Below are 23,636 nucleotides of genomic sequence, written 5' to 3' on the forward strand. Positions count from 1 at the left end.
GGAAGACGATTAAAAACAGATACCCCATTCCCAAGATCGATGAGTTGATAGATGAGCTTCATGGAGCTTGCTTCTTCTCAAAGATAGATTTGAGATAAGGTTATCACCAGATCAGAGTTAGAGAGCAGGATATTGAGAAGACAGCCTTTAGATGTCATTATGGCCATTTTGAGTTTGTAGTTATGCCATTTGGGCTAACTAACGCACCTGCTACTTTTCAGGCAACAATGAATAGGGTTTTCCATCCTCAGTTGAGGAGATTTGTACTTGTCTTCTTCGATGATATCTTGGTATATAGTAGATCTTGGGAGGAGCACTTGGTTCACCTGGACATGGTGCTGGGTATATTGGACAGAGAATCCTTGTATGCAAAGGAGTCGAAGTGTGATTTGGGCATGACAGAGTTGTTGTACTTGGGTCACATCATCAGTGCAGAGGGCGTGTGCATGGATCCTGAAAAGATTCGTGCCATTGTGGAGTGGCCTTCACCAGTGAACCTTACACAGTTGAGGGGCTTTCTAGGACTATGTGGTTCTTCTAGCTAGAGACATCACTTTAGCTGGTGATTAGCCTATCAGAGACCCTCGTAGGCTAATAAGATTGGATAGAGGGTCACCTTGGTGTGGAGATCCTCCAAGGACCAGAGCAGAGTACTCTTCTGGGTTGCCAGAGTTTGTTTATGATGAGTTTTCCTTTGAGTTTGGCTTGGTCAGGCTATTTTTAGCAGTTTTGGAGTTATAAAGATAGACCCCTGCTATTTTTAGAAAAGGGGTATGGTCATATGCAGTTCTATCATGTTAGCTCCCAGTCCAAACGACATTCAAAAATGTTGAGTAATAATGGAGATATTAATGTTTATTTAGTTAAAATAAACATTATTGGTTTTGAGCCTATATTGTTAAGTTATAATATATAACTTAAGTGAGGGTCATGATATCATAAAAGGGGCCATCGTTTCAATTAATTGTGGGTCCAAGCTTATGGAAAAATTAAAAGGGGTTTTCTAAGTTTTAATGTAATAACATTTTTTATGTTATTATTATATCTTTTATCCCACATTGAGCGTGGAGACTCATTCTGGAGTTGAGGAGTCCTTATAAACAAACCTTGTCTTCCTTCAAGAGCAAGTTATGAGAATTGCTTAAAAACTTTGCCTTGTGAAATTTCTTGAAGTTGTGGCAACAAGGGTTTCTACAAGTTTAAGAAGAATTTAGACTGTGGAGAACGTAGTATCTTCAGAGTTGATGCAATTTGAGGGTGTGAAATATCACTTGAATTTTGCCTGTGAGTTGACTTCATTCTGGAGTCAATATTGTGTTTAGTAGGAAAGAATTTGGATGAATCTGTTACAGGTTGGAAGGGGTTATAACAGCAGCTACAGTGTTGTGAATAGTACAACGCTACAGTGAATCAAAGATTTAATATTGCGGTTTTTTTGATAGGCGCTGCCCAAGGAGGAAGCAACCAGCAGCGTGGTTGCGTATCAGAGACAAAAATCAGGTTTTTTTCAACTATTAATGATGATGTTTTTAATGTATGCCTCCAGCAATAAGTATTGTACAAACATTAGGAGCCATCTGAATAAATGAATTTGATCATATTGGAGTTATTATTTGAGGTAGATTAGTTTTCAATATTTGTATTTTCTTTTCATCAACTCAAAAACCCAAAAACAACTTAAAACATTCAAAATCAAACCAAAAACAATTATTACACCCAGGGAAACAAACAGTGATCAGCGTAGAGCCTATTTGGGGTTCTTACATTGTTGCACCTACTTAGTCAATGTTCTAAGTTTTAAATACCTATTACATGACTTTACTTCAATATCATATAAGAGTAATTTCACTTTCAATAGTGGTGAAAGTTATTGCTTTCCTAGCTTAAACAAGACTGTCAATTTCGGTGAACTTCACTTTACCACTTCTCCATTTTTTGTGAATATGTTGTAGAAACACTCTTCTACCTTGAAAGAAGATTCACCTTTAGTAAACTTGTAGCACAAATAGTTTTTAGACACATGGCACAAATATCTCTATATATTAGAAGATGATCCACCTTTACTAGACATTTGAAACTTTCATTTTTCCACCTTAAGTGATCAATTTTTAGTCCCTGCCTTATATAAGGCAGGGAACTAATGTTCCTCGTGATGGTGCACAATTAGTTTTTATAAACAAAATCTCCACAATACTAAAGTTTAAAAATGATTTATTTTTTAATTAATTTTGAAACAATAATTGTTATTTTCTGATTAGCTGGTGCTTGTTTTACCAGGGGTAAAAATAATATTTTATCACCAAAAATTAGAAAAAAAAATAAGTTCTAGAACCTTCTTCAAAAGAAACTCCAGAATTTTCATTCTTTTAGTCGGCAGCCCATGGCGGTGATCTTGATCAAACTTGGCCGTGCCAGGCCATTCTACCAAATCCTGTATGAGCAACGGGTAGCAACACCCTACATATCTTACAATTTAGCAGCTTGAGATGCCAAAACTAGATTCTGTTCTTTGTAAATTTAAGCACCAAATATGGATTCTACTCTCTATTGACACATTTACTACTGAAACCGGCCAGATTATCATTGCAATTGGCAAAACCATTAGTTTTCTCCAGTTCATTCTCTTCTCTGTTGTGCACATCTCCTAAGTTTGACTTACTTTTCCAAGCTTAATTTCTTCCTTAGTGTGTGATGTTTAAGACTGGCCCGTTTGCAAAAGGTTGTTATTATTATTGATATTGTTTTTGGGATCCCATATTTTACTTGTCACACTATTATTTATTATTTATTATTTATGTCGGTACTGGGTATCAAATAAATTCAGTTTAACCCTTTTAATGAAAATATCTCCTTCATTCTTGCAGTGCTTGACCATATAATATTGAAACTTCTGAAACTTTCATTGTGTTATGAATCAACGGTCAAGTTCACCTAGCGAACACCAAAAATTTTTTTGGTGGAGTTTTCACTAATGGTGCTACAATTACAGATAAATATTGCCGAGATTTCATGGCATCATAATTATGCATCTTCACGGCATAGTGAACGAACTAATTTATGTATAGATGTGATGCACGACCCGCCTAATATCACCAACCCTCATTCCACTGACTTCATCGATCACTGAAATTGTAGCATTGGAAGAACAAAACTACATACGTTAACTATGAAATGCACAAAGCAACAAGCTTCTGCAGTTGTATTTTTAGATTCAATCTATGAATAAAAACAAGGGCGTCGTAGTTATTTCTACTATCGGTTTGCTCAATGTGACAGCCTCCTCATGCCTGCCTTTCAACAATGCCTCCTTTGCTGTTCTTCCTTGATGCCTCCATTACTTCACTTTTGTATTAGTGCGTCCATGGCGACTGACGGATGTGAAGGAAATAATGGCTTTGATTTAGCAAAAGAAAAGAACGAGATAAGAATGAATTAATCTTATGTTTGAATCTAGAACTATGTGTCATAATGTTGAAAAAAGAAAATTTAAAAAGTGCAATAGATGACACAGCAAATTAAGCAAAGCACCGACTTAGTATATGTTCACCAGAGTTTTTTAATACATCTGCAATAGCAAGTTAGTTATTGTAGAGAAGGAAATTCACTCTCACATGAAAAACATATTTTAGCAGAGAATATTTTAAGTTAAAATTTGAAGTTTTAAAATAAAATTATATATGAATCTAAATAATATTATTGAAAAAAATAAATACAAAATATTATTAAATTTTCTGAGTACTTTAAATTTTTTTAAAATTAGTAGAAAAATAGAAAATATAATGATAGGAAAAATGTAAATTTAAGAAGTTTGATAATTTGTGTTGTGAATTACCAATTTCAGCATTTTAAATTTAATGATCTTAAATTATTAATTTATAAATTTTTTAAATTGAACAAAAAGATACACAATAAAAGAAATGAAATGGAAATTTTTGATAAAAAAGTAAATATGATGTCACAAAAAAAATTACTTAAAAATTAGCATTTTCTCCTTGTGCCTACCAATTATATGTTCAAAAAGTTGCATCCAAACCAATATTGAAAAAAAAAGCATACCCTGTGGAAATATAATAAATAATCTTTGTATTTATATATAGATTTGATGTCACTAGTATAATATGACATTATACTTGTAATCTTGAGCACTGGGACTTGAATCATCATATATATTTGAAGAATCATCATATATATTTGAAGGGTCATTTAACTGTCACCATATGTAAACCCAAAAACTATGGCATAGTGTCGTGGACTATAAAACTACCTTACCTTACCTTTTTACAATTACGTTGGTGATGTTTAAAACTTCTTACATAGTCATTCATTTCCCTACTGTGCTAAACATGGCACAAATGTTCATACATTATATTCTAGACAAATCAATCTTCTATCTCAAACAAAAGGCAAGGACTCTAGCTCCTTTAGAGCTCTTGTTCGTTTAAGTATCATGTCATAAAGTTAAAACACTAATCATGAAGTTAAGGCACTTGCCGTGATTTAATGCACTCCATCATGTTTCCTTCATGATGACTTGTCACATTTTTCGGTAGACTAAGTACTATTGTAATGATTTTTGGATTTCTCTTTTTAACAAGTGATTAAAACTTTTCATTTCTAGAGTTAGAATTAATATTTTAAGATTTTCTTATCAAATTAATACATCGTGCATACAAGATTTAAAATATTTTACTATGAGAATCCATTTAAGTCTTGTATTGACTAAATTTTACGGACTATAGAATTAATACTTTATTAATCTTAATGTGATTAATTAGTGTTTTATTAATCTTAATGTGATTAATTAGTGTTTAATATTTTTTGAATATAAGTACATTGGTTTAGATTTTTATATTTTTAATATTGTATTTTTTCTAATATAATTTTTGTCATTCATTTAATTGTTAAAAAATAATTATTACATATTAATATTATAATTTTTTTTTTTTAGACTGCAAGAATCGGTGCAACACGGCCTCCCTATAAACTGCAGTGCCGGTAGCGTTGGCGCGACACGCCCACTGGTACCACGAGGACGGGGGAGACTAGAACCCGTGACCAACCCCTTGCAACAAAGAATATTTAGCCAACCGAACTAAGGCCCCCGCCCATTAATATTATAATTATTACTTTTATAATATAATATATTTACAATATAATAGAACTTATAAATAATTCATATGATATATACAATAGAACATATATATCAATAATTATATTTATCAATAAATTTTCATTTTCAATTAATTAATTATACTTTATAACTAACAATTAATAATTAATTCTTAATTACTACAATTGTCATTATTAAAACTATAACTATATAATACTTATATTAATTTAATAAATTAAATCTTGATTAAAGCTACACTATGTGGCACTTGTTTCTATCTTATTATTGTGCTTCCCATCATTGCCTCTAGATCAAATAACTACCTCCATAGCCAAACCTTATCCCCTATCGAAACATTTAAAGAGTGTCAATGATTGGTCTTTTTTTACAGAATTAAGTGCATATTTTGGTAGGCATTAAGGGTATCATTTTTGTGGCTTTCACCTGCGTAGCAAAATTAGAGCTTGTTAGAGGTCATATGTGTTCTCAATTGTGTACATTATCGTCAAGGATTAATTGTTGAACAGTGGAATTTAGCGCCATGAAATAAAGTTAATACGAATAGTTTTAAGTTTCTGTTTAACAACTGTTTTTGGAACATGGAGTAAAATTATAGTAACTATAGTCTTCTCAGGAAAGGCCAGAAAACAAGAATCTTGCCCTGGTTTAACTCGACATAGATATAAACACCATGTGTTGATTCTCTACCGACATAAATGTGAAAACACTATTTAAATACTTGCTACACATTGACGATGTAGGGAACAAGAACTTGAAGCGCATTTTCATTTTTACAATTACATACTCTCAGACGTCTGTTCTGTTTTATCATGATACACAAGAGGCTGTTGACAAAAAAGACTGTTGAGGCCCAAAAAAAACCTACTGCTTACCGTTGAAGACAGGTTCAATTTTTATTCACGAAACAACTATAAACAGTACTATCTGTTATGGCAACCAAATACTTGCATTTTGAAGCGGTTTGAATGCTTTTGCGTACTTAAGAAAGTTGAAAAGAATCTGTAATCTTGATTCTGTAATTCCAAAAGCCTGACATATGGGGCCCGTTTATCCATTGTAAGCTGTTTATATTTACAAATCTCTTTTATTTTTTCTATCCACAAACTGAAAAAATTCCTACAGTTTAAAATTCCCCGCCATTGTAAAGCATTTATCACTGTTCCAGTAAATAAAAGTGCATTCTAAATAACATTAAGCTGATTGTCATCCTCAACTTCGTCTAATTAGCAAAAAATAAGTGCAGAGATTCTTCATTAAGTTATTCCTATAAAATATTGTTATAATAGGTTAGGAAAAATGAAAATTAAGCTCTGAACTAGCCTTGTTCCACATGCTTCCATATAATCCAGTATAAATTCTTGTATTTCCAGCAAGTTGTGTAACAATTAACGTGGGAAAAGCATCCAAAATATATGTAAGTACTAGCAGGTGCCTTCTAAATTTTCTTCAATGCAGAGTGGAGAATAAAGATGGATGTCCCAATCAATGCAAGAAGTCTTTCATTGGATCATCATGGTGAACTTTCTTAATTCTATATGCCTCCATATCTTCAGCAGTAACCTTCAAATGCAAGAGAGCGAACTTAAATCAGAATAATGATTTAACAGTATAACCAAGAAAAGCTAACAATGATGGGAAAACAGCTTCTACCTCATCATTCCAGCTAACATTATATCTTCTTTTTCTTTCATCCTTCTTCTCTTTCTTTCTCTCATCCTCCTGGTATCATCAAACAAAATAAAGTGATGTCAGATATGGATAGCTATCATAGAAAAATCAGTTGTCCACAGTTGTCACTAGAGCTTGCTCAATCATATGAGGAAATAGTATGCATTCAAATATACATAGCAATCACACAAGGTGTATTGCAAACATAAAAATGTGATTATACAGGTGATACCTGTTTGAGGGCCTCTGTCAAACGTTTCTTATCAAGATGAAGATCATTTGTTACATCAGTACCCCAGGTTGCAGGGTTTTTTATCTCATGTTGTAGAGGCTTTTCTGTAATAGGAAAAACAAAAATTTTATCTGTAATTATGACATCTTCCAAAAGAACGAAAGGAAATAAAACTAATAATTTCAGAAAGCCATGCATGAGAAAAGTGAAGGACCAAAAACCTTCAATAGCCTCTTTCAATGCAAAGTTTGCTTTCATCAGATCAGATGCTGATTCGGTAGCTTCAATTCCTGCCAACCCTGTACAATAACTGTTTTTTGTTGTCTGCTTACAACACTTGTAACCCCACTGGTGATCTTTCCACCAGGAACCCCAAACATATGTATGATTGTTAATAAACAAATCTTCCTCGTATTTGCTCTTTGGTGCAGCCTTCTCCTGATAACAACCATTGGATGTTAACAGAATTGACAGTATATCTCAAGTCTAAAATGTTGAAAGGAGTTACAGCCTATACAGTTAGGATATTTTAGGCTATTGAATACCAATGACAAGAAAATAAAATATTGGCCTTGAGGATTTTCAAGCCCATGCAGATGCAAACAAAATTATGCTACATATTGATAGCAAAATATATTATTCAAAACTTACTTGGCCCTTAATCACACGACCTGCTCTATCATATTCAACTTGCCTCTCGGATTGACCCAAGAGAATTTCTGTTGGAAGCTTTTCTTCAGATGCTGCATTCCCATACTTACGCAGGATATCTTCCTTTGTTTGAGACTTCAATCTTTCTTTCTTGATTTTGAATTCCCTGTATAATAGTTCTGCTTGAGACGGTGCTGCTTGTAAGTGAATATCTTGGCCTTTCTCAAATGCTTCCCATGCATGTATGTTTAGTCGCCTGAAATCCAGGGCTTGGCCCGTAATCCTGTATTGGTTATCTCCCTGCAGAATTTTATGGAGGGAAAATCAATCCAAAAAAGTTTGGGACAGGCAAAAGTTCAAAGTGACTTGAAACCATTGAAATTATAGAATAATAATTAGGCATACTTACATAAAGCAAAACTTACTCCATAGAACTTCTCATTAGGATCACTGTCAGGTAGAGGGTCCTCTCTCATGGACCGGGTTTTAGGATCATAATGGGCAGAATTCACATCTAGATTCAGAAGATACTTGGCAGTGTCTTCTCGAATACGCAGATTTCTGACACCCATTGTGCATAAAAATTAAACAGGCTCAGACTCCTAAAAAGAAAGACCATAACAAGCAATTATATTCTAAAACATCTACTTAAAACCATCACTGACAAATAGAACTAACCTGACAGTTCCTGTACTACCACCTCCAGTAGTGCGCACACGCTTTTCGACCTTGGCAAAATCCATCTGCTTGCTCTCGTCAACTTTAGCTTCATCTATCTTTAAAGCATCTTCTTCGTTATCCTCATCACTGCCCTGTCCACTTTTTTCAGGATTATTATTCTTCTGCTCCAACTTTTTCAACTGCTGCTCTTTCAGATATTTTCTCCTTGCCTCTTCCCTGGCTTCATATCTATCTATAACCTGAGCATATGTAGCCGGATCATAGCCATTCCATCTATCCCGTTTGCCATCGTAATCAAGCTCAAAGTTCTCCACTTTCTCATCGGGTGCTATTCGCTTATTTGTCCATTTTGCTCCAATTTTACGAGGTCTTTCTATGCAAGATTTAGAATCATGCGTCATTGCCCCACAGCTGACATAGAACATGGAAAGAAAGAAGACCCAAAGCAAGTTAAAAGACAGCACTTAATGATTTATTAAAAAATTCCAACATAACTACTCATTTAATCCTATATGCAAAGATCAATGCTTAGTTACAGTATTCATTACAGAAAAAAGACTAGATGTTACAAAAAAAGCATATAAGTGGAGTGCACTTCAGACATACTTTATGCATGCTCCCTTTCTGTATTTTTCAGCCTGGTAAACCTTTGCACCTCTATCATACCAGTCTTTTGAATAGTGTGGATCTGACTTCCATTTCCTTTGATGTTTCAAACTCTGATTAGCAATACAACCAATACAACATATGAGACATCTGCTTACACATTTAAATTGATTAGCAAAGTAGAGAACCGTCAATTTAAGTGACAAAACAAACTTGAAAAAAAAAAGTTACCGGTTTCTCTGCATTGAGATACCATGGTGCTGATGACATATATTGAGGGATGTGAGGATTAATCTCCTTGCCATCTTCATCTACTTCTGCTGGTGCAAGCCCAGCTTTCCGGGCCTCTTCTAGCTCCAACTGCTTTCTATGATCTTCTCTGGATCTGAAAGTCCCTGTTGTTCAAAACAGTAAACACCATACCACTTATTCTAATATTCCCCTCCAAATGAAATTTTAGATGGTAATTATAATTCCAGATATCTTTACAGGTGAACTGTGATCAATATGCTCTAAAAACAATTAAAGAAAAATCACATGTTCATTGATAATGGCATCAAAACCTTCAAGCGATTCCCATCTACATATTTTCTGCCCCTCTCTGCCCCGCATTAACTGATAGGTCAAATGGCATTTGCTAAAACAAATTTATGACAAAGCAACTCAATGAACAATGAAGCAGAAGCCTTAGCATTTCTGAAAGGTATCAAAATGACTACATCCTTACTTTGTAAAATTTGGTCGTAGAAGGTAACTCATTATTAATCTCTCAGAGAATGACCAGCAGCTCAGTCAAGGATTAGAAACTGTGTATTTTCATTGAGAAGACCCACTTGTTTGCTTAGCACTTTAACAGTATCTTGTTCAAGCTCTGTTTCAACTAAACAAGAGCTTTGATTTGTAAGGAAGCACAGGTGTGCAGAAACTCTTCCTACACTAATTTTTGAAAGGATGATTATGCAAATTCAACTAACTATTGCAGAGATCTCAAGAAAAAAATAATGATATAATCAAAATAACAATGAATGCATAACACAATGATTACCATGGGGAAACCCTTTCGGGAGAAAAACCCCAACCTCCAAAACCCGCACAATGTGTTATCAAACCAAGATGATTACAATACACTTGCAATGCAAGTTCTTACAGAAGCGCATCACCACAACTCGAACTCGAAAAGACTTCTTCTAGCACCAAGACTTGCAAACTGAACTCAATTATGCAAACACCTCCCCAAGCCCTCCGTTTATAGTGATTTTACAACTTGGAAACCACTTGTGGTTTTACAAAACCATGGGCAAAACATGTTACCCATTTTTGACATTTACATTTCCAAGATGGAAAAACAACCAAGTTAAAATAGTAATCCCGTCCATAATTTCGTCTCTTAATTTAGACCCCCATAAAAGTCATAAAACAAGCTAACTATGCTCTAAAAATGGCCCTCCTATATTCTAGTATGGACAGGGCACCTTTTGGTGTTTTATACACTCTTTCCAAGACATAAACATGTGGAAAACTTCCACAAACAATTTTGGGAATTTTCCAGAGAAGGATTGCAAGGTTGAGACACATGTTCTCAACATTCTCCCACTTGTCGAACACCTTGTAAGAGTCAGGGGATCCAAAATATCATGGACTTAATTGCTAGGGGCCGAGAGGCCCATAAACTCTAAACACCATCTGAATTTCTCTATGCTCACGGGCTTAGTTAATGCATTAGCAATATTCACCAAAGTCTCTACTTTTTCTAGCTTCACCTTGCTGTCCTCGACCATATCTCTCACAAAATGATATTGTGCGTCAATGTGCTTGGTCCTGGCATGAAAAGTCGAGTTCTTCGCTAGGCAGATTGCACTCTCACTGTCACTATAAATTGTCACTGCACCCTATTTGAATTCATATCTGAACACAATCTCTTTAGCCAGATGGCTTCCTTGCAAGCATGAGTAGTTGCCATATACTCTGCCTCAGTAGTGGACAAAGCGACCACAGCTTGTCGCTTGCTCATCCAATTGATTGCCCCACCAAATAATGTAAACACATGCATCGGTGGATCTTCCACAATCAACATCACCAGCCCAGTATGAATCGACACATCCTCGAATATCTAAGGAATGCTTGTTTCTTGTTCTATGAAAACATATCGAGTACTTTGAGGTACCCTGCAAGTCTCTGAAAACTCTTTTTACTGCATCCCAATGTGTTCTTCCTAGATTAGACATATAACAGGAAAGTACTCCCACTGCTTGGGCAATGTCTAGTCTTGTATAGATCATAGCATACATCAAACTTCCAATAGCACTGTGATATGGTACTCGACTCATCTCTTCATCTCCAAAGGGGATGTAGGACATTGTGAACTAGAAAGTTTTGTTCCCATTGTAATAGGAACACTCAATGGTCTTGAATCCTACATATTGAATCTTTTCAGAATAGTACCAACATACTTACTCTAGCCTAGCCAAAGCTTTCTATTCTATCTCTTATAATCTTCATTCCCAGAATGTGCCTAGCTACACCAAGATCTTTCATTTCAAACTTTATCGAGAGCTGAGATTTTAACTCTGCAATCAAACCTTTTCCTTTGCCAATAAACAACACGTCATTGACATACAATTCAATAACCAGGAAACCATCACCATCAGATTTGAAATATATACAGTGATCAAATTTAGATCTCACAAATCCCAAACTCAACACATATGTATCAAACTTCTGGTACCACATTTTAGGACTCTATTTTAAACCATACAAGGATTTCTTCAATTTATAGACCAAATGACTTTTACCTTTTACCACATAGTGCTCTGGCTGTGACATGTAAATTTCTTCCTCCAAATCTTCATGAAGGAAAGCAATTTTCACATCCATTTGCTCGATCTCTAGATCATAAGCTGCTGCAATAGAAAGCAAAAATCTAATAGATGTCATTTTAACTACTAGAGAAAAAATCTCACCATAATCTACTCCCTCAACCTGAGATTAACCTTTTGCAACCAACCGTGCTTTATACTTCTCAATGCTTCCATCTAAACCCATTTTCCTTTTGAACACCCATTTGCAACCAATAGGCTTTTGTCCTTCAAGCAATGGTACAAGGCCCCATGTTTGATTCCTCTTAAGAGCTGTCATTTCTTCATCCATGGCTATTTTCCAGGACTCTGAATCATTCATACCAAGAACCTCTTGTACAAATCTCGATTCATCAATATTAGCATTCAATGCAAATATGCATCTCCAATCATTAGGAGAATATCCATACCTTTTAGGTGGTTTCCTTTGTCTAGTAGATCTTCAAACAAGATCTAGTTCAGGTTCAGGTTCATGATTAGGTTCTCCCTCTCCCTCTAATGATTCAAAATTCGTAGATCTCTCTTCAACATCTTGTCTTTCTAAGGGCCTCGATTCAACTTTCTCAAGTGTAGCAGGAAGTTGAATCACATCTTTCTTTTCTTCTATCTATTCTGGTTGCACTGTAATAGAAGAAGACTTAGTTTCTCTAAATATAACACTTCTGGAATAAAATACCTTTTGTTCAATAGGATCCCAAAGCTTGTATCCTTTCACACCATAACTATATCTGATGAAGATACATTTGACAGCTTTGTTATCTAGTTTTGTCTGCTTCTCCTTTGGCACACGAGCATATGCTTCGCAACCAAACACTCTTAGATGTCTAAGTGAAGGCTTGTGGCCCGACCACAATTCCATTGGCATCTTATCAACAAGAGTTGATGTAGAAGACCTATTTATCAGGTAGCAAGCAGTGGCTACAACTTTGGCCTAGAACTTTTGTTCTAGTCCAGCACTACTCAACATACTCCTAGCCTTCTCCATCAAGGTCCTGTTCATTCTTTCTGCAACTCCATTCTGCTGTGGAGAATACGGAGTTGTCTTCTCTCTTTTAATACCACAATCTTTACAAAATGTGTCAAAATCATTGGAGCAAAATTCACCACCGTTATCAGTTCTCATACATTTTATTTTCATTCCACTCTGCAACTCAACCATTGCTTTAAATCCTTTGAAATGATTGAAAACTTCAGCTTTACTCCTAAAGAAATAAACCAATGTTCTTCTACTAAAATCATCAATGAAAGAAACATAATAAACTGATCTACCAATAGACGAAACATCAACTAGACCAAATACATCTAAATGGATTAGATCCAAAATACATGGACTTATGAGAACTTGATTAAAACTGAATGCGATTTTGTTTACCATAGATACAATGCTCACAAAAATCAAATTCAAGATTGCAGTCATTCAACCCATCAACAAGGTTCTTATTTTTCAAGATCCGTAAACCCTTCTCACCTATGTGGCCGAGTCTCTGGTGCCATAACATGGTCTTCTCTACAGGCAACTTTGATTCAATAGACCCTTGGGTACCCAAAAACCACGACCATTTGTTGACAGAGAAACCCTCTCCTTTTCCAACTGAGTAGTCTTTTTTACAATCTTATCAGAAGTACTATTGCACTCAACCATGCATGCATCAAGCTAGTACAATGTACCCAATCTGCTTCCTCTTGCTATGACCATAGCACCTCTCACCATTTTTACACCTGCTTCAAAAAATTGTACATGCTCACCCGCATCTATCAACTTAGTTACAGATAACAAATTCCTTGCTAGTCCTCAGATATGCAAGACACCATCAAATCTTCTAATTCTACCATCAGAAAATTTCACATGAATACTTCCACAACCAACAATATCAAGAACTAAGTTATCACCCAAATACACCTTACCACCATTAAAATTTTCATACTTACTAAACCAGTTTCTACTAGGAGTCATTTGGGAAGATGCACTTGAGTCTATTAACCATGCATTTTCACCTGCACGAGTGGCCAAGGCTGCGATTAAAGCATCTCCATCTTCCTTTTTGGACTCAGAATCAGAATCTTGCTTCTTCTTCTTCTTTTTCTTCTCCTCTTTGTAGTCCTTTCAAAAGTGTCCAAGTTTGCCACAATTCCAGCAGATTGCCTTGGACTTACCAGGAGATTTTGATCTACCCTTATTCTTGGACTTAGAACGACCATGCTGCTTTTTGTTCTTGCCTCTTTCTTTTGGTTTTCCTTGAACACTCAAAGCCTCTTTGGCATTCAGAGAGACCTTCCTTCTCATCTCCTCAGAAAGTAGAGAACCAACAATGTCCACCATCTTCAAGACAACTGAAGCGCTCCCTATGGCCATAACAAGGCTGTCCCATGAGTCTGGCAACGAACATAGCAAGATTTGCCACCTTTCTTTTTCATCCATCGACACCGCAACTGAGGTCAACTAAGTCACCAGCATATTAAAACTTTCAAGATCTCAAATATTCGTCCACCTTCTTCCATTCTCAAGGAATACAACTTCCTCAAGAAAATCTTGTTCACAAGTGATTTCGCTTGATAGATCTCACTTAGCTTCTTCCAAAGCTTCTTGGCGATAGTTTCTTCATGCACATTAATCAAGATTGAGTCTACAAGACACAATCTAATGGGACCTTTAGCTTTTCTATCTATCACAGGATCTGTAGACGTCAGCGTCTTCTCATCAATCACATCCCATAGATCTCGATCATTCAATAGATCTTCCATCTTTAGCTTCCACATCTCAAAGTTTGTGCCAGAAAACTTTTCAACATCAATTCTCCCTGACATGCTTGCCATCTTTGCAATCTTGCAACACAGAAATGAAATACTTTGCACAAGCTCCCACTCAAACCTTGATTAGCTCAAAAAACACTATACCCACAAATAGAACCAAAATTGGCTAGGCTCTAATACCACTTGTAAGGAAGCAAAGATGTGCGGAAACGCTTCCTACACTAATCTTTGAGAGGACGATTATGCAAATTCAACTAACTATTGCAGAGATCTCAAGAAATGCATAATGATATAATCAAAATAACAATGTGATTACTATAGGGAAACCCTTCCCGGAGGAAAACCCCACCCTCCAAAACCCGCACAATTTATTATCAAACCAAGATGATTACAATACGCTTGCAATGCAAATTATTACAAAAGCGCATCACCACAACTGGAACTCAAAAAGACTTCTTTTAGCACCCAATCTTGCAAACTGAACTCAATTATGCAAACATCTCCCCAAGCCCTCCTTTTTAAGTGATTTTACAACCTGGAAACCACTTGTGGTTTTACAAAACCATGGGCAAAACTACTATGCCACATGTTACCCATTTTTGACATTTACATTTCCCTTATGGAAAAACAACCAAGTTAAATAGTAATCCCATCCATAAATTTGTTTCTTAGTTTAGACCCCCATAAAAGTCATAAAACAAGGTAACTATGCTCTAAAAATGACCCTCCTATATTCTACTATGGACAGGGCACCTTTTGGTATTTTATACACTCTTTTCCAATATATAAACAAGTAGAAAACTTCCACAAACAAATTCTGAAATTTTCCAAAAAAGGATTTCAAGGTTGAGACACACGTTCTCAACATGATCAGCTTCCACTTTTTGTTAAGTTTGCTAACTCTCCCGAGGAATTGATTATATACCCTCCAAAATGAAGGTTGCTCCTACATTCAGATCTGCTTCATTTGTATAATCTTTGGCTTGTTTGGCATCAGAAGACCTTAATGTTAACATGTTTCTTTTTGAATGGGCACAGCTAGAGTGGCCACTGCCGCAAAGTCATCAAGCCACAATGTCATGATCCCCAATTTGACAAGGAATTGCACTTAAGTATCTCTACTGTCAAATGTATAACAAATCATTCATTTTTTCTTAATTCAATTTGATTTAGAGGTGTAGTGATGTATGCTAAACATTGGAAATTGGCAGCCTCCTTGTACAGTACATTGCACACAACACATATCTAAGTGTGGCCAAAGTTTTTCCACTCATCTAATAGCTTTGAAAACTTTCAGTATCACTTCGTGGACACTTACCAGATTTTAAGTGTTGGTATTGTTGTTTCCATCTTCCCTTTGTTGTGAATTGCAGGTGTTAAGAGAGTGATGTATTCCAAAAGGTTCACCGTCCACCAATGTGTGTCTAACAGGGACTCATCTTACAATAGTGTTTAATTAAATCATTGACTATGAAACACCTTTATATTCCGGATGAGTGTAGCCTAAATTTGTGAAGGTAATATTAGGACAGGAAGGCATTGTTAATACTGGCACTCTGCATTCTCAGGCTCCCATTGCTGAAGATTTCAAAAACAACCTGAATCATTGCATTGCGTATAACTGCTACTGTATACTAGGAAAGATGGTTCCAAACAAGATGTGCTACTGCACTTTGGGTTCACTAAATGAAGCATCTGAGTTAATTATCCTGCAGCAGGCCAAGAATCATGAAACTAAGCTGGGCTTCTAAGGCTCTGATGAAGCAACATTCTGACCTGCTATTGTACTGCCATGACTTTACAACGGATGTTCATAATAAAGGGTAATCTTAAGGAACAGGGGGATCAAAATCCTGGTTATCTTCACCCTTGCTTCTCCACATCAGAGATAATAGTCACGTCTTCATGACACCTAAAGTGAAACTTGCCACTAAATTGATTTCAGACTCAGGCATCCTGGTTAACTTCACCCTTGTTAACATTCTGACCTGCTATTGTACTGCCATGACTTTACAACAGATGTTGATAATAAAGGGCAATCTTAAGGAACAGGGGGATCAAAATCCTGGTTATCTTCACCCTTGCTTCTCCACATCAGAGATAATAGTCACGTCTTCATGAAGACTAAAGCAAAACTTACCACTAAATTGATTTTGGACTCAGGCTCTTGAGTTTGTGTTCTTAATTATAGTATGTTTATGTTTCATGTTTTTTTTTGGTAGTAGCAGCTGGTTTCAGTAAACTGCATAACATTTTGCTATTTCTAATTACTGAATCTTGCTTTCGGAAGTATATTTTTTCCCTTTTCTAGTTACTTTTCACTTTAATGTCAATGTTTCTCTTACTGACTGAGTAGCAATAGAACCCATTTTCATAGAAAAGACAAAAGGAAATGATAGAATCAAAACTCTCAAATTTTTTATATTTATATCAAGATTCAGCCATGTAGATTTTGAGTCAAACTTTCTGACTCATATTTCATGGGCAGCAGTTGACACAAACCCATCTTTCATGATAATGAATTATCCACTTAACACTCATTGCATCTAGTTGATGGTCACAAGGATGAAGTATTAGGACTTCCCAAGAGGTTACCCATCCTAATGCTACTCCAACTCAAGCATGCTAACCATGGAGTTTCCTCCAAGATCAAGCCCTCATAGATTGTTACACTCCTTGCTACCTTCAGCGTTACTATAGAGCCTCATTAGCTCAACCATTGACAATTAGGAAGTATTTATTGCCATGGACCAAATCATAATAACAAGTCAAATGGGCTTGATCTTGGGGAAACTCCGTGGTTAAACATGGTCGCACAGCAGTAGTTCTAGGATGGTGACCTCCAAAGAAGTATCGATGTTTCTCCCCTGGGAGCATCACCTAAACAAAATGGAATGATTGCTATGTGGACCATCCATTCTCAGGATTGATGAATTTGTATATATCCCAACTTGGGTCAGTTGAATCCTGAGATAAATGTCATAATTTGACACAATCTTGAATTTTATGTTTTTCTTAAAATAGGCTTCTCATTTATTTAAATGTCCACACATTTACAATAATTGGCATCAGCAATGCCACCAGAACCGTTTTCATTTTTGTGTTTTCAATTACAGATAAGCCTCTATTTTAATTTCTGTAGTTTCAATAACATAGAAATCAACTTTCTCTTAAAAATAGAACCCACTTAATTTGCTGTAAATTCTTTCAAAAAGAAGGCACCATTTCAATTTGTGTACATTCGTTTACAGATACACCCTATTCTAATTTATGTATAATAATTTACAGATAAAGCTCTCATTCAAATATCTTAAAAAATTGATGGGCATTGATTCGAAATTTTGTAATCTAGAATCATAAAAATTACAGAATGTAAAACTTTTTTCACAAAGATTCCAAAAAAAACTCTTGAAACGGAAAATCAAATGCAAAATTCTTTTCTTCTTATGAAGGGATAAAAACAGAAAAAAATAATATTAAAAAACTGTTTAAAAAAAAATTACCTGTTGCTGTCGCCATGGGCGCGTAAAACTGTTGACTTCTTCCAAGTAGCTGTTCCGTATTAGCTTAATAATAGTAAATTCTTTAAAAATCTCTTCAAAATCTAAATAATCGAATGAGCGTGGAGCAATTTCAAAATTTTAAACCTCGTGTCAAAAATTTTGAAGGACGAAAGTATAATGAATCTAGTCATAGCCCAGCTTAGGGCTTCCAGTGGCAAGAAGCTCGCTAATCTCAGGCGAAACCAGAATAAAATGAAATGAGAAATAGACGCGACGAGCACTAAATGACCTGTAGTTAATCTGGAACTTCCGCGGGAGATCATTTTTGTACCTAATTCACCCTCTAGAATTTTCCTCCGACTGACACTTTTTCACAGTTTGGTGAAGGCAAATCTTCCCATGTTAAAAGTGGGAAAATAGACATAACCGTTACGCTTCCAATTTTGTTCTGTTCATCGGAATATATTCATGTTAAAAATATATTGATATGTTTATATTTATTCTTTAAATTTGATTTAGGATTAAATTTGTATTAGTGCTTTAAATAGGTGACCATCAAATTAATAGTAATAAAAAAATGGGTGCTGGATTTTGATTCTTTCATTTTAGAAAAATAATATATTCAATCTAGAAACACTTTCATATAGTAAAATATGTTTCCTAATACTATATTTGATGTAATAAAGTGACTTTTTAAAATTTTATTACATGCTTATTATCAATATATCAATATAGACATTATTTTATATTGATGTAATTAATAAAATTATTTTTTAGTGGATAGGTTATTAGTTTGAACTTTTGTTAACTAATTTTTTCTTTTAACTTTGGGAAATTGTCTCATGGAGTCCTGAGAAATTGGGATGATTGTGTGTTTCTATTTCCAAAATGTTGTTTGTCACTTGAATGTTGTCTCGTGCTAACATAAACTTGTTGAATTGCGAGTGTTCGATCGGAATGTTATCTTGTGGTGTTTGAAAGTTGTGTAATGGTATGTGGTGTTTTATGTGGAGAACTTGTTTGGGGTCCAGAAGTTATAATTGATTAATATGAAGATACTTCTACAATCCATAATTTAGATAGATGTAGTTGTTGGGATTGATTGTGTTTGGTGTTTTTGCATCAATGTTTTGAATCACACTCTGTTATCCATCATCAAGAAGAGAAGTTATAAATGTTGATTGATGAAATATGGGATTCAATGTGTAGACAAATTAGCGAATAGTATTGGAATAACAAGTGGTTGTGTCACCAATTTACATGCAGTATTGGTCTCATGCACAATTAACTCGCTACCTTTTGGTTGAAACAATCATTCATAATCATGTCTTTTGTTACCATCTCCTGTACAGTCTCAATATTTCTTAAACTTAACTTCACCCCAAATTTTCAAGGATGAATACTAAAAACCACATATGGACACAAATGAGTTACCAATAGCGAACCAAAGTTTTTAAATTTTGAGGGTCCATATTAACAAAAAGCATTAATTATTTTGTTCTTTAGGTCAAACCCAAACTTCCCCCAACTATTATTGAATAATAATTTGTCAAGTCCATATTTGCCTTCAAAATTGAGGCTATACTACAATAATCACCACCCATATTCAAAAAGCATTATCTCCCAATTATAGAAAGGCACACAAGCCAAAAAAACAATGATATAAATACATGAGAAGATGAGATTTTACACCTTTTGTTTGGTTTGTTCTAGAGTTCCAGAGGCTCCGGACACAAGCTTCTCGTGAATTGCTAGAGGTTGAATCACTAATAGATCCTATGATGACTTAATGATAAGGGACAAAGGTGATGCAGTCAGGGCTAGAGAAATCCGTAGAAGGAGATGTCTAATCTTGTAGCAAAGAATACTGCAACAAAAATAACAACACAAAGCAATAATTACACCAACAAATAAGGAAATGCAAACTTCAATTATCATCAACTTGGCCTACAAATGTAGATTGTAGATTTAGAATATAAGACTCCTTACATTTCAGGCATACAAGCCTTAATATTTAACAAATTAGATATTAGCCTTCAATCTATTTTTCCTTTGTCTACTACTCCTCAAACAAGAACAACTACTTTACTTATATACAACATCACTATGCACAAGTCAACTTACCCAATCAATTATCTCCAAGAAAAAGGACATGCATTACAACATATAGGTTGTCCATAAGAACAACCCCAAATAGATACATCATGATGTGTGAATACTCAAGAGGGTCGGCCACATGTGCAAAAACATAGAACACCAATTAGCATCTCATGTTATGTCATGACATCTTATCGCAAGTTGAATCTCACCATCCTGTCATTAAAGCAGGAAACCAAAAATAGGATTGGACCAATATTAAGATGAATTAATTTGGAAACATTAGAATAAGAGGTGAAGCTAGACATAGGATCTCCACAATTCCTAGGACATTTCATAAGGATCACATAATATAATGAGGTAATTGGATCGATTACTACTAAAATTATAGGAGACTATCCAAATGAATACTAAATAAAAAAGCAGAAAGGAAATATTTTAGGTGATGCATGATTGACAATGACCCAAGGATGATCTTGCATAAAACACCCCATGTGAATATATGTTCCATGAGAGGAACTTATATACACCTAAAAGGATTCAAGACATAAAACCCATGTTTATACTTGACCCACATGTCCTCTTCATCGTAAGGAAAATGGTTATGTCGACTATGCAAGTCTACAAGTCCATAAGAACACCTTCCACCCTTAGATACTTCTTTATTATTGTTTCTACAACCTTTGCTTTGTTCTTCTAGTCTACATCAATTTTTTCTATCTTTGTCACCTCTCCAGCTAGAAACCAATATTTTCTTAATCCTATGGTATTTGAATCCACCTCTAACATCATTCAATAATTTATCAGCCTCTAATCTACTCACAAGTTTTTTTTGTTAATCTTACACCACTCCTTTGGTAAGCTATTGTAACACTATTTGATTGCCACTAGCCCTTAATTTCATTGTTTCATATTCATTCATCATATTCCTCAACAATATTACAACTTTAGTAACCTTCTACAAATCCACCACCTTATGATCTAAATCAATCTAATCTCTTAAGGTGTAAGTCCTCATTACACCCAGATTCTTAGCTTATCTTCTTTCCCCCTTCAAAATAATTAAAGTAAAACTTTGCTTATCCTTTATAATAGAAGCACCATTCCTTCTAAAATCATAAATAGCACCAACATCATATTGCCAAGGTCTACCCAAAAAAACATGGAAAGCACTCATGTTAACTACATCACATAATACCTCATCTCAATATGGCCCAATGTTGAAATTAACCTAACACTTATCTTTCACTTCTACTATATAATCATCCTAAAATAAATTTATCCCATAAGGAAAAGGGTGTTTGAGTCTCCTTAACTCCAACTTATGTGTCATTTCATCTAATGCAAAGTATCAACACTTCCATTATCCATGATTACATTGAAACATGTGCCTCCTAACTTACAAATAATTCTAAACAACTACCTTCTCTACATATGATATAATTCCTTCTTACTCAATATAACTCTCCTCAACATCACAGATTCCCCCATCTTAGGTGCAAATTCTCTCTCAACAAGTTCATATTTTTCATCTTGTTCCTTGTGTGCCATTAGCTTTTATTTTCCTTTTCTAGAACCAACCAAACGTTGGAAAGCCCTATGTCTAATATTCCCACATTTAAAATAATTACCTTTGAACTCTTTTTCACCTTTACCCCTTCCATGAATATTTTGATCAATTTCCTCTTCCAAAATTAGTTTACCTTTGCCCTTATCAAGAACTAATTTATCCCTAACCCTAGGGGCATCTTGTCTTCTTTTCAACTTATCTTCTGCCTTAGGAGCATAATGATAAGCATTCTCAATTATATTAATCCTCAACATGATTAACACATATTTAATGTTAAGTCTCAAACCATTAACATATTGAGCGACATTTTCCTTAGATAATCAATTAACAAATCTGATTGTTGTCTCATAAAATTTCTCTATATACTTTTTAATTGTCAAATATTTCTACTTCAGATTCTGTAATTTATTAAATAATTATAATCCATAATCTTTTGATATTAACTTGGCCTTAAGTCTAGAAATCAAAATTCTTTTTGCCTCAAGGAAGCATAACCCTTGAACTTAGTTTGTGTTAACCTAATCCTCGATGGATCTCTAACATCTTCAATTTCAAAGTAACCCTCTAGTTCATTATCCCAATTTATCAAATTCCTCTTGATGTAGTAAATCAGAAAAACATGCAACATCCATTTTATGATTCTTACCTATTTGTGTCATATCTCTCAACATCTTCCTTCTTTTATACGGATATCAACTTCAATTTGTATTGTCTTAAATTGGACACACTCCAATTTAATGAAGTTTTAGCACCTATTTAATGTGAGATCATCAATTTCCATGTACCTTTCCTTTTTTCTTCACTTTTCTATCCTTTCTCCTAGGTGGAATTAGGGTAAAACCTAATAGATCATCTTTAAAGCTCATATTGTCGTGATGTTAAGCTCTAGGTAGGATCTAACCCCATAGGTCCTCTCTTCTTTTTGTCTATCCACTTGGAATCTACTCTTTGCACCCAAATGACTATATATTGGACTCCATACCTGATTTTGGAGATTTAGGACCTATTTTGGGATCCCAAAGGTTATAGTACCTGATTTTTAGGGGCCTAGTGCACCCCCAATGAGCCAATTAGGGCCACAGTGCACCCTTGATTGGGACCTATTTTTGGTCCCTTCTTTGGGTCTCATGTCTAAATACCTTCAATGTTAATTCCTTGGTAGGTCAGCCTGTAGGAGTTAGTCAATTCCAAGCTATATACAAACCCTTCCATTTCCTCATTTTCATAGCATGCAATCATAATCAATCAACTTATATGCAATCATTTTATGATCAAGCAATCTACAAATTCAAGCTTTCAAGTTCATGAGTTTTCAAGCCTTCAAGAATTCCTCCATTAAAGATCAATGATTCAAGCATTCAAGAAATTGAAGGAGTTTATCTTCAAAATTTTCTTTAATTGATTCAAGATCATCTGTTGTGTCTTCTACATCCATTCATCTTCATCTTCTAGATCCAAATTAATTGGTGAAGTAAGAACATTGCATTTGATTCAAGCTATTGTAAGGTGAATTTATACATTTACTTTACATTCATGCCATTTTAATTCAAGGTTAATTCCTAAATTGGGGTTTGACCCATGCAAACTCCCCATCAACAATAAAACCCCTTTTTATTTTTAGGTCTACATATATCAAATCAATGAATACATTACATATTTGAGTACCTTTTTTTGATTTTCTTCATATCTACGGAATCAAAATCAATATTGCACACATTCTATTAGGGCTAAAATACACCCTTGATCATCTATTTTTCCCCTGATCATCCAATTTTCCCTTGATAGGTCATCGAACAGTTTTTGGGTTTTGTTCATTGCACAATTTCAGGCCTAAATTCAATGATTTCCTTTCATTCCAATCAACACAACAAGCATAAAAAATGATTCTAAA

The 23,636-nt window shown here is 34.8% G+C and overlaps 1 protein-coding gene across 1 annotated transcript; it reads right to left on the minus strand.

Annotated features, from left to right (window-relative positions):
• Nucleotides 1–6,354: 6,354 nt before the first annotated feature.
• On the minus strand, nt 6,355–18,431 carry LOC149576572 (pre-mRNA-splicing factor SLU7-like). Its single transcript, XM_089817900.1, has 10 exons — nt 18,079–18,431; nt 9,201–9,364; nt 8,970–9,082; nt 8,361–8,774; nt 8,108–8,243; nt 7,683–7,982; nt 7,253–7,469; nt 7,032–7,135; nt 6,782–6,850; nt 6,355–6,691 (listed from the first exon to the last, which is right to left on the minus strand). The coding sequence occupies exons 1-10, from the start codon at nt 18,092–18,094 to the stop codon at nt 6,614–6,616; spliced, it is 1,611 nt and encodes a 536-aa protein (XP_089674026.1). The 5' UTR covers nt 18,095–18,431; the 3' UTR covers nt 6,355–6,613.
• Between the last annotated feature and the right edge of the window lie 5,205 nt (nt 18,432–23,636).

Source organism: Cupressus sempervirens, chromosome 1, assembly GCF_028749045.1.
Source record: "Cupressus sempervirens isolate cs-2001-9-10 chromosome 1, ASM2874904v1, whole genome shotgun sequence".
NCBI lineage: Eukaryota > Viridiplantae > Streptophyta > Pinopsida > Cupressales > Cupressaceae > Cupressus > Cupressus sempervirens.